This window comes from Micromesistius poutassou (assembly GCF_964030765.1).
Source record: "Micromesistius poutassou genome assembly, chromosome: 9".
In the NCBI taxonomy this organism is placed as follows: domain Eukaryota; kingdom Metazoa; phylum Chordata; class Actinopteri; order Gadiformes; family Gadidae; genus Micromesistius; species Micromesistius poutassou.
In genome coordinates this window covers 6,934,503-6,947,439 of record NC_140279.1, presented here as the reverse complement: position 1 = coordinate 6,947,439, position 12,937 = coordinate 6,934,503, and the positions used below count along the sequence as shown (strand labels likewise).

At 44.1% G+C, this 12,937-nt stretch overlaps 1 protein-coding gene across 2 annotated transcripts; it reads right to left on the bottom strand.

The window, feature by feature from the left end:
- Nucleotides 1-3,778: 3,778 nt before the first annotated feature.
- Nucleotides 3,779-12,715, bottom strand: depdc1a (DEP domain containing 1a). Of its 2 annotated transcripts, XM_084472658.1 has the most exons (12): nt 12,529-12,715; nt 11,541-11,806; nt 10,458-10,611; nt 10,049-10,179; nt 9,751-9,881; nt 9,589-9,636; nt 9,150-9,287; nt 7,523-8,524; nt 6,724-6,896; nt 5,409-5,585; nt 5,006-5,209; nt 3,779-4,810 (listed from the first exon to the last, which is right to left on the bottom strand). In XM_084472658.1, the coding sequence occupies exons 1-12, from the start codon at nt 12,574-12,576 to the stop codon at nt 4,682-4,684; spliced, it is 2,601 nt and encodes an 866-aa protein (XP_084328784.1). In that variant the 5' UTR covers nt 12,577-12,715; the 3' UTR covers nt 3,779-4,681. The 2 variants fall into 2 exon arrangements, with proteins under 2 accessions (XP_084328784.1, XP_084328785.1); XM_084472659.1 differs by lacking the exon at nt 7,523-8,524.
- Nucleotides 12,716-12,937: the final 222 nt, after the last annotated feature.

Below are 12,937 nucleotides of genomic sequence, written 5' to 3'. Positions count from 1 at the left end.
TTATTTATGGCTTTGTACTTTTGGATGTATGTGCTTTTCGAGCATGGGGGCTGTCCAAGATGGATTTCCATAGTTCAATCAGCCAATCAGCCCTTATTTTAGTATAGTTTAATGCTCAAGGCCCAAGGATGAATAACACAAGGCACATGCCTTTTGTTTTGTCTTGAACAGTTGAATTGAAAGTTTGAATAGTGGTTCTCCAAATGTAATACTATCTGTGAATTTATAACAGTACAGGAATCTTCTTGGTTTATGGGCCTGTGTTTTATTTGCCGATGGATACAAGATGCAACAGCAGCAACCCTGAAAAGGGGGTAGTGAGTACAAACACTTACACTGTATATGTCAGCATTTCCAAATATGCATCTTGCATTTGGGTGTTAAAATCCAACAACCACGATGCATTGTAAAACATGCTGTTTTCTGATCAAAAGCTGTGGTCACTGCTGCTTTTTCCATGGAGCCATTAATAGCATTAATAGAAAAGGAAAGATTGCCTTGTAACTTGGAGAGAAACTCTGTGTCAACATTTTATTATTTTGTTACAAAGCAACACCATGTTCCCTTCAACTCATCCCAGCCATCAGTAGTCAAGACAAAAATAACAAGTTAAGGAATGGGGCTTTAAATCCGTATGGTTAACATTAGGGGGAAACCTCAAGGGAATTTTTCTTTTAACCACATTCTGGGGGGTTTAAAGACAACACTAAATTCTACATTGCTAATTCACTTTCTTTCTTCCACATTCTTAAGAATTGGGTAGTTCAAACTTTTGGTGAGTTTACTCACCATTGAGTATTTTTCCTGAACACACACACACACACACACACACACACACACACACACACACACACACACACACACACACACACACACACACACACACACACACACACACACACACACACACACACACACAGGCAAATCAGCAATGACACACCATTTTATTTGTCCATTTAGATTTTCTGCAAACAATTCCATTAAGCTATTTTTCCAATACAAATTCCTGTCATTTGTCTCAATGTGTGTAGACATAAAAACAAACGCAAAAACGTTGAGACATATTAAAACAAAATGGAAGAATTACTCACCGGCTGGCCATGTTTTTTAATGCACTCGGCACTCTCTCTCACTCACACACCACGAAAGCACACAAGACAGACAAGAATGTTTGCAAGGGAGCGCAAGAGAGAGAGAGAGATAGAGAGAGATAGGGAGAGTGAGAGCAGGAGAGTGGGAGAGAGACTGGGAGAGAGACAGAGCAGTTCAGTGGTCAGAGTTTCATTTAAACCACCACCAGACTTCCTGTGGAGTGAGATGGAGACGGGGGCCAGGGTTTGCAACCCCCCTTTTTTCTCTTTTTTCCCTCAACCCCCTTCTCCCTCCCACCCAGACTTCCCATTACCTCCTTCCACATGGATTCATTATTGACCACATTCCTATTCCCTTTGTCCCAACAAACACAATGTGTTCCCTTTATATCTTATTGTTTTACACTCAATAATTATATATACAACTGTATATTTGTTGCACTCGTTTTTCTTCGATTAAAAACAAATCAAATAAGGACGGTGGAAATACTTTGTCACCGTGTCTCTATTTCCTTTCCATCCCCGACCATTCCAGCCCTTGCTCTTTTCATCATACCCTCAAACGCCCCCCCACCCCCTCCCCCCATCTTACAGAGTCAAACAGGCCCTCTTTGTCTCCTTACCTTTTCAGACATCAGCTGAAGACAAACAAACACATAAAGACAAACACACACACACACACACACACACACACACACACACACACACACACAAAGAAACACTTCCTATTGGAGGTACACATACTGCTCATTTATTGAAAGTTATGTGTTTTATTGGGGTGAAGTGTGTGTGTGTGTGTGTGTGTGTGTGTGTGTGTGTGTTGGTGTGTGAGAATGCATGTGTGAGAATGTGTGTGTGTGTGTGTGTGTGTGTGTGTGTGTGTTTGTCTCTGGCTAATTAGTTCCAGACACACTGGGATAATGGCCCAGCCATGGCAGGAACAAGAGAGAGAACCATGAGACAAACAAGACAAGATGAAGATCCTGATTCATTTCTATAAACGCACTGAGATTAATTGGGTAATTCCAATACAAAGAGACAGATAAGTTAGAGGGTGATGGGCAAAAAAAACTAAATAACGGACACATTACATTACGAATATAGTCAACTCTGGGTCCAAAATCTAACAAACACAACACACCACACATTCAAGAGGGTCAAGATGACCCTCGAGCCCCCCTATCAGTCTGCGGAGAACACTCTGCCACAGCTAGATGGCGAGGACACACATATCACACAGAAAGACAACACAACCCGGAGGCTCAGGGACAAGAGCACCCTCTATAACCCACACAAAGTCTAGCACACACACCTGGCTAGGAAAGATACTATAAGTTTCACATGCACCGGATCACGGGGGCTCTTCCGAAGCAGAACCTCCTCGGAGGCAAAGCTCCGGACGACCTCAGCGCTGTTAGGGGACGTAGAATATTCGATCTCTCACGCTTTATGAATCAGTATTAGTTTGCCACTTTACTCAATAAATCCGAGGCCCTCGTGCTGACAGACTTTATTACCTCTCCGTCTCATTTTATCTGGTCAAGTAACTAGGCAGACTGTTTTTCCCAACAAGGGAGGGACTGCAGCTGAATGGTTGAAGGCTGAAAACAGTTCAGTGGCCCTACACCATGCTGGTGTATATACATTCTTATAGCAAGTTGTAAACTACAGTAGCTTGTAAATAATGAACGCCATGTGATGAGACTTCCTGTTCCAAGCCTATGGACCAGAACTGGATCCATAAATGGGACTTTGAAGGGGCCAAGATATTCTTGTTGTATATTACATAAAGCCCTATTATTTAAGCTTTGTGTGGCAGGAAGATTCCCCAGTGTCCTTTAACAGTTAGTAAGTCAGTCATTTCTAGGGGGTCACCCTTGGGTTTAGAAATTAATAGTTTGACTGCACAGCTGTAATTTTCAACTTCCATAGCACGTATGGAAAGTGACATAAAACCTTTGGTAGCTTACACTTAGATTTGAAGGCTAAGGATAATAAAAACAATACACTTTGTACAAAACCACACAGTGCTCTCCCCATTAAAGTAGGAGTTTTAATTCAAGACATCCATAAAACCGTCCATATCCTAGTTGGAGAAAATGGTCCCTTGCATCCCTTTTCACAATGCTACCATAACTTTAGCGACCAACAAGGTTACCATGTGTCCATAGGGGATTGTTTATGACGTCCATCAGTCAAGTATTACACTTGCTTTAAGAAGCAGCGCTCTATTTTCCTGCTGGCCCTTCAGAATGCTTCATGCCTTGCTGCAGCCTCGGCAGGTTGGAGCTGACTAGAACACACTGGGGGAGATGGTTATGCCCTTGGTAAGTGTATTCGACCACAATTCAACGTTCAACCAATGTGATTCAATCTCATCTAGTGGTGTGTCCCAAAGGCCAATGTTGATTATTTGGGTAATTCTGTACAATTTGAGAATGCAGACAAAAGTGAATGAATAAAGGTTAACTTCATAAGAACGGTATACTGGAGGCGGTATCCAATCTATAGAAATCTGTTATAAACCTCAAACAGAGATCCCTTAAAATGAAAACCTCACACAAACATAATAACGTTATAAATTGGATAAAGAAAATTTAACATCATAAATATTTATATATTGCTATTTTAGGCCCACGTGAAATCTCATTTATTCAGAAATCCAGGTTCAAAAGGGTACCATTGTAACCAGTTTAATGTAGTGTAGACAGGGACTCATAATATAGTAATACAAGAACCATTCAGTCAATATGAACTTTGCAACATTAATGGCATTGCCATAACCTGGCTTTATAATACCTTCACATAATGCAGGTAAGCTGTCCAGTAACCTAGTAAACGGAAAATCACAAATTACAATTACAAAAATGTCCCTTAAAATAAATGTTGCTCATCAGTCACATGGAAATCCTGAGGCACGGTCTGATGCTCTCTCTCTCAAAGACAAGCTCAAATGTAGCACACATTTTGAGTACGGAGTACGAAAAAATGGAGAAATTTGAAATTGTAACAAAAGAGAAAACCAATTCTGAACAACAAAAGGGAAAACTAAAACCCTCCTGTCAAATAAAATAATCATGAATAGCACAAGAAAGGTCTCTTAGCCAAGATTTCCTCAACATAAATGATATAAATTAAAACAAGTTACAACCAGAATCCATTGTCCAAATAATTCTCCAACTCCCTCCCTCATTTGTAAACACATAAATAACCGCGCACACACAAAATGGAAAACTTTGATGAAGCCAAGCCTGAATACGTAACTCAAGTATGACCATTCATTCACAGACGGGGACAGGGGTTACTTCTTTAGCACATTCTGGAACCCAACACAGATAACAGGATGTGACTAGTAGCCACTTACAGAGGCTACTAGCCTGTCCCTCCGCCTTCATGCACACCTAGCTTCTGGTGAAAGATAAAAGCTCTGGAAAGCGCAAACATAGTCTTTCTATTGTCTATGGGTAAACCAAATCGATACAACACTAGGATCTCTGAAAAATCGCTATTAAAAAACAGATAAACGTATAATTTCAGAACCAACTTGAGTAATCTTGGGTTAACGCAATGTGGCTTTTTGGTGACTTTCTTCAGTTGCGGATGCTGAAGGCTTTGGTCTTCCTGATGGTGAGCAGCGGTGGCTTGATCTTTGGTTTCTTTTCTTCCCGGTCGGACGTGGGGACCCGGCGGCTGTAGATGTCCGGGTACTGCTTCCGGAACTGGACGAGCCAAGAGAAAACAGGTCCACAGATTTATAAATAGCACTAATGCCTGCAGTCATCCACCATTGATACCCAACAAAGGGCATCTTTATTTCCCAACAATGAACGGTATAGAAAGAGAGTCCAACTTGTAAATGTGTATATGTAAAACCTTTGATAAGACTCATGACTCAACCCCTCCCCCCTCCTTGCCTGCTTGAGCCTCTTCTGCCGGTCCTTGTCGGTGATGCTGCGGTCGGTCAGCAGGATCTCCAGCAGGTCCTCCATGGCCTTCTTGGACGCGGCCACACGCTGCTCTTCAAACTCAACACTGCTGATCTGCCGGCAGAAGGCGTGCAGGAGCATGGGAGCACTGGCCACGTCCACGCCCTGGACACCTCTGGATGCCGGGCCGAGCTACAGCCAGGGGCAAAGAGATACAAGAGGGTTCACGTTTGACTGATGACATTGGGAGAAGGAAAGTCCAGTGACTGAAACATTTGTTTTAAATATTCTGTCAAATTTTATGATAGCGTGTAAAAAGCCAACTAGAAAAACCAACAAAAAACATGCAATTTCAATGAATGAATGAACGAATGAGTGAGTGAGCGTTTACCTGTGCACTGCGCAGATACTGCACATGGTCCGTGACGGCGGTCAGCAGGTACTCCGGCACAGAGAGGATGGTGTGCTGATGGTCCATGAGGAAGGAGACCAGTCTGGTGGCCAGCAACTCATCCAGCTCACACTCCTCGGCACTGCCCAGGACGCAGCCTGAGAAGGTGTGCACCATCTGGAGGAGCAACACCGAAGACGAACGGACAGGTCAAATAAGGACCAACTCACTATGTATAGAAGAGGACGACGGGGTAAGGGAAGGCATGCAAGCCAGTCCAATAGGCCAATAGGCCTGTTCGTGCTTGGGCGACTGCAGCATAAGCAACACAACACTGCCACATGAACTCGACATTACATTTCATTCGGCTGATACTTTGGTCCGATGCAACTTTAAATAAGTGCATTCAACATTGAAGAAACAACCCAAAAAGTACAAGAATCATTGAGGACATAACATTTCTCATTGTAGCATTAAAGTAACAAAAGATATAGAAGCCCTGTTGATCTGATCAAAGAAGCAACATCCACCTAGATGTTGCAGACCACTGATTGGTGAATTGACGAGTGGGGCTGCGTGAGCAACGTCCAGTTGCAGGCTACAGCTAAAGTAGCTTAGCTTTGATTCTAATAAACCTTGTAATTGCTGTAAGTTGTTTACATTCCACAGTAAACAAAATATATGATGTGTGTTAACCAGTTACTGTTTGAAAGAAGGGGGCAACGTTTTTTGATCCAGTATGCACAGTTTCGGTAGTTTGTTGATGAATGACCCTCTAGGGTACATTTGAAGAGTGATACATTGTGTAAGTTGCAGAGTATGAATGGAAAACAGTTTGCGACAATGTTGAGTATTGTGTGCGCAAAGGATTCAAACAAACCACACGGAAGCATGTTGAGCCCTTAAGGCCCATCAAGAGCAACCACACACCAGACCAAGTGTTTGGGTTTGGCGTCAACTACAGGGCAAAGGTTCCACTGGATTCAAAAAGGAGAACCAAACCTTAAGATAACTTATTTTAGATGAAGAGTGATCTAGTGGGCTACATGGTAGCGCTGTAGGATTAATCCTGGTTCGAACGTGGATTTAAATGCAAAGACGGCAAGTATGTTCTTCTTTAGTTTGATAGTGGCCGGGGATAGACTCAGATTAACACTTTCTAAGGTATTCCTTTAAGACCAGAGCTCAATAGAAAAAGGTTAATGACAATGTAATAATGAATGTAACGTGAGCCATGGTCAACCGATTGTCCCCTCTAAAATCCTTTTGTAGTTGTTAAAGTTGCCCTTTCTTAATTGGCGCTCAGGAAGCTCACCAGGGTGCGCGTTCCGATGGCGTGGTGCAGTCGGGGCATGTCGACGTTCTGACTGATGCGGGACATCATCCGCATGAGGAGCTGCAGCTTCCGGCGCGAGGCCGGCGGCAGGAGAAGGGTGCACAACTGCAAGGCCTCAATGGCCATGCGCTCGCAATTTGACTGGAGCAGGCCTGAAGAGACGCGCGCACACGCGCGCACACGCACACACACACACACACACACACACACACACACACACACACACACACACACACACACACACACACACACACACACACGAACCCTTACTCACTAAAGCAGAACCTGTTGAGGGATAACTGCCCTCTGGCTACAACGTCCTTCTCTACATTTGCACTGCACAGACACACACGGTACACAATCCAACCAAAACAAATTGTCACACGTGTTTTATATACATTTGTAGAAATAGAAGATGAATGGGATGTGGATTCACTCCGATCGATCGACAGCCATCCATTCTATACATCACATTCATCTGACAAGATGAACTGATAATGAGCTGGATGACTAGTGGAAGTATTATGTTAATGTTAATACACTTTAGTAAGATATTTCAATAATTCCAACAATCTCGCTATTCCTACTCCATATTTGCAATTGAAGACTATTGTTCAGAGCGGTTGGATGTTAGATGCCGTTAGTCACAAGAACAGAACAGACAAAACGGCTAGCCAGGCAGACGGTCAGCCAGACAAACAGACAAGTTAAAGTGGAGGGAGGAAGGGAGAGGAAACGGATTGCGGTCGGAGGAGGGTGGGGGGGGGGGTGGTCTTACTGTTTTCAGCGTTAGGCAGGGGGGGTCGGGACAGCCCAGAGAGGTCCAGGGAGCTGTGGCAGCGGCGTGCAATGGTGGGACCACAGCCAGCACCAGCGCCGCCGTGGAGCGACCACAGGCTACTGGAGATGGTGGTGGAGGAGGAGGAGGAGGTGCTGGACCCCTGGGGTCTTGTGGTGGGCGGGTCGTGCCTGTGTGCCGCCTCGGACGAAGACAGAGGCGGGCAAGGCTTCCCGCCAGAGGAGGAAGGACGGGTGGATACTGTCGAGGTGGAGCGTGTCCGTCGCGCAGGCGTGCTGACGTCCATGCAGCTGGCTGCTCGACTCCGCACCATGCTCTCCTTGGAGACCTCCTCCCGGGACTCCAGCACGATGTCCAAACAGCTGCCTGTGCTAAAGGGCCGGGTCAGGCGGGTCCTCCGCATGCCCACCAGCCCAGGCAGGGAAACCAAAGAGAGCCTCTTTCTGCCGGCAGATTCGGCATTCTCCTTCCTGTCATCGAGCATTGCCGTGGCGATGGGCTCAACTGTATCACTGTGCTTGGAATTTGACTCTGAATGTTTTGCGTGCTGGAGGTGGCCATAGGTGCTCTCCGACAGGCACTCATTGGACAGAAAGAGCTGCTGGGTTAAAGGGGCGGAGTCTTCCAAGACGTTCTCCATGGAGCAACTTCGGGGTCGCGGCCTAGCCGAGCAGACCGAGCTACGCGACTGTCTGAGGCTCGCGCAGCTCCCCCCTAATTGGCCACTGGCATCACAGCTGCCGGGCTGACGGCACTCCTCGACTCCTTTAAGCGAGCGCAGCTGGGACTGCACCACAGAGCTGAAGACCTCCTTCATCGGGGAGTCTGCCTCGTCGCACGAGCCCTGTCTGATCAGCGACAGGAGGAGGCACTCGGTGGAGCAGAACGACGTCTTGGTGGGAGGGGGGAGGCAAGGCGGGTATGGCATCATGCGCTTCGCCCGCTGAGGCCTTGGGGCTGCTACAACATACCCACACAGCACTGATGCAGAGTGGCATTGATTGGGGGGGGGGGGGTGATAGAGATACAGGGCCCCGAACAGTGTCAGTAGAGGCAGACAGATAGAAAAGAAGACAAGACAGACGGGAGGGTTTCGGTTAGTCAGTGCGAACCAAATCCAGTAGAAGAAAACATACCACATGATGGACCAGCAACAGGCAAGACGGACAACATTGGAACACACACAGAATAGCACGTTCGTAGTCACAGATAAACAAACGGCACATAATAGTGAGCCACACTATGTGCAAGTATCCAGCACAAGACAGCAAACAAGAATGAGTGGTTGCCATGTTACCATGCAGCATTTTTGGTTTTGGATTGAAGGATTAAATACCAATTTAGCTAATCATACAGTGATGCCAGACGTTTGATTTCCCCTCATGACTTACCCATTCCGGGTAACTTAACCTTACTGACTGAGAAACTGGCAGATCAGACTGAATATTTTATTCATGAGAACATTTCTAAATTACGGGAACAAAATACACAATTACAAAATACACAAAAGAGTTGCATATAAACAACACATTTGCTTTTTATTTATTAAGAAACTTCCTTCAGTGATTTTCCCTCATTAAAAGGAAAGACCGGTACACCAACTTACCCAGGACGTTGATGAAGAGCTCATAGAGCTGGAAGGTAAGAAGAGGCTGCGCAAGGCTGTAGAAATAGTCTGACACGGTCTTAAAGACATCCCTCTCAAAGCCTGGATAGGACGGCTGGACACTGTCGTACTTGGGCCCTGACCAAAACAATGACATGTCGTTAAGGTTACAGATTAAACTTCCGTGAGGCTAATGGCAGAAAACAAACATGTAATAACAGGTACATAGCAAACTCTTTTGGGGACGTTTGGGGACTCTTTGGAGTCACCAAACCATTTGGCCGTATGTCTGAGCTGATTTACACTTTTCAGATTTCTTTTAATGTCATTCAAATGAAGTGAACATGTGAAACATCTCAATACTGAAAAAAAAAACTGTCTTGTAGTAGCAAAAGAAAATACACAGCAATGATGTATCCCATAGCTTTGTGCTACATACAGTTTGCAAGACTCTTCATGGCAGATAGCACCCAGTGGGGTAGGTCATCTGGGGGAGGGAGGGGGCACAGGTCAGTCATTTTGAAAACATTAGTTTCACCTCTGTGCCATTAACCATTCATTTCAAAAGATTGGACCAACAATGGTTTAACAGGTAACCTACTGGACTTATCGTCCAACGTAACAACTCCGTGTTTGTTGACTTTGGTCATGTTGTGGATGATGTTCTGCGGATTCACATTGCGCCGATCCAACACCTCATCCAGAGAAGCGATCCCCAGAATCTTCTGGAGGCTGATTCAAAACACACATGTTCAGTCTAATGTTTAGGACGTGCTCACCTTGCCCAATATTAGGGTTGTTAATAATTACTAAAGGTTAAGATTGTGCCCTTTATGCAGGCTGGAGTAGGAGGAATAATTTAACTTTAGGACAAAAAATATTGTGTTCTGTTTTCATACTGGGTAAGGGCAATTTCCTTCCAGATTTCATGCTCATCCTCCTCCGTAAGTTCTCGTTTGTGCGCCTGCTGATCTCCTATTGGCTGATTTTCATCTTCTGCCTTTGCCTGGAGGGAGGGGTCCACATTCTCCTGTAAAAAGACAAAACAAATTTGATGTTAAAATAAATTTACAGTTATATTGTTGTTGTATGCATTCTTAAAGTAACATCAAAATTGTCAAAAAAAGCTTTCACAAATTATATTTTTTTTCTGAACTTTATTGTGATTTTATATGAATACATTTGTCAAGGGTCTTCCATAACATCAATAATAATGGAAATAAATTTAGAAAATTAGAAAAAAAAAAAAAAAAAAAATTTAATTAGAAAATTAAAAAGAGAATGAAGCTCTGATGTGATGGCAGTCACCTGGGTCTCCTTGCTCGGCTTCTTGGTGCTGCGGAACCTGAACAGTCCCTCCTTGTCTCGGAGGGAAAGGCTCCTCTTGAGGCCGGAGCCTGGCGTTGAGGTCTGCTTGGGAGCCAGAGAAGGAATGGGCTTCAGTGGGGAGGTTGAGGGAAACCTGGATGAGGTGAAAGATAATAATAAAAATAAGACTCAGATCCATTGGGCAGCCTTCTTAACGATTTAGTGAATAAACATAAAAAGGTATGGTTTTTTTTTACAAGATAATTAAAGCTGATCATGTGCTGCAAAGAATACAATTAACTTTGCCTATTGCTCATCCATTTCCAATGATTCCTCAATGCAGATTCCTTCTGCATCTTGTTTTAGTCCTGTCCGGCCAACATTTTCTGCAGCGGCATCCAATGCATTTGCTAGTGAGGAACATTTACGAGGCCATTACCATAGTTCCTTTGAAGCAACTGCTTTAGTACTAAATTATACGGTTCCCTTTGAACCATTGATACAGTTGGCCGGTTTACACCTCCTGGTCCCGCCCCTTTCCTCTCTACCAGTACTGCTGTACAATGACAAGTGGTCAACACCACTGCCTAATCCTCTTTGTTGTGCTCCCGTCCTGCCCGACTGCATTCGGTGCAATGGACTTCTGTCCTTCTCCAGTATGTAGGTACTGCTCCATGTAGCACTGCATGGGTAATAGAATCCTACCACCAAGCTTTGGATGGCTGATCGTGTGGTGGTGCAGAGCTGTTTTTTCCCTTTTCCATGCTGTTCAGTTGTTTGTGTTAATGTACATCCCCCTGTGTTTTTTTAGGTGCCACTTCTTCGTTTTTCAGTTTTGATTGATTTAGTGAAATGGACGTTTGTGTTTGATGGTTGGATGGTTGGATGTGTGGGCGTGATGGTTTAAAGTAGGTTTAAAGATCAACACGGAGCCTTGCCACCTCCAACTCAGCAATGTCCTTTGTTGTGTTTCCTTGTGTTATTTTGTAGTTCATTCATCAATGTTATCTGTTCAACGTGTTTTTCAATTGCAATTACGGTCCTGGAGGCCAAGGCTAGGCTGGCCGTAACAGGCAGCCTCACCTGTAAAGAGAGCCGTTGTCCTCCAGGTCTTCCGAGCCCCAGCGGCCCTTCACGTCCTCGATCACGTGATTCTTCAGGAACTTCTTGAGCAGCTGCACAGTCTGCTGCCTGGTGACATCGGGCCCAAAGTTGCTGTTGCTGCACAGCAACTGATGCAGCCAATCCACGGCGGTCGTGGCCATGAAGCAGGCCGAGTGAACCCGAAAGCTCTGGCGGTGTTTGCGGATGGGCATGCCCGACCGGAACAAACGGGTGACCTCATTCCACTGGAGGACAAGACAAGCCAATTTTGTCAAGACATTTTAATAAATAATATTAATAAACTGTTGTTCTGTGGGTCCGTTTGTTGGGTTAGGTTTAGATTTTAGTAAACATGAACAATGTCTGAGAGGCTCCTATGATTCAGCTGGGAGGAAAAACTAATATTGTGTTCCGACACAATTATGTTTTATTGGGGCAGATTATAAAAACTAATGAATCAGATAAAGACTTAATCCTAGTGGGCTGGAGTTATAACAACTGCCATGATCAGACCAGTTGGCTATATTAACTGCTCTGCTCTATTCATATTTCTTTGAAGAGACAGTCAAATGAATGTAACTGGGCAAAATAAACTAAGTGTCTAGATTTCTGTTATCGATAAAACCGCAATTGCATCGTTCAAATAGACACATCCATTCTATCAAAAGCAATATTTTATCTATTAATAGCATGACTTCGTGGACGTTTCTAGTCATTACAGCTGTATCTTCTATTGATGATGGAACAGTACAGTGTAGTGATCCAAGAACTCAGCACCGTCGATCGTCAGCTTTGCAACTATCAAGAATAAGTTACATTACATACAACGATCGAAAGAAAAGAAAAAAACATGCCTAAATTGAACATGTCCGACGCAATATCAATAATTACGGCGTGGAGCCCATCGATGATCCACTTGAAAACGTAACAGACAGAAGGCGCATTTAACATTTTTGCAATATCTTACCAATTTCGTGGCTCTGTAAGGTCCTGGAGTTACAATGTGAGTATTCATGGCTAATGTAAAAACCTATAGCTCTCCTCCAAATCATCAAACACGACACATAGTTAATACATCCATTGGTAAAGAACAACAATCCAATACTTGCTATCCGTTTACAGGTTGGATGAAAGGGGATTAATAGAAATACTGTTCGTCTGACTCAACTGCGTTCCCTGTCTGTTCAAAATTACGAGCCGTGAAGAGGCGATAGAGGATTGGACAGCGCCATGAACACGTGACTTTGGCTTAGTTCGAGGACCAATTGTATTTCAAGAGGGCGGAGTCAAAAACATCTACACACAATTGTTACAAAAATTGTTGATTTTTACTTATTTCTTGGAATTAATCTTGTACTCTCAACATAATACGATCA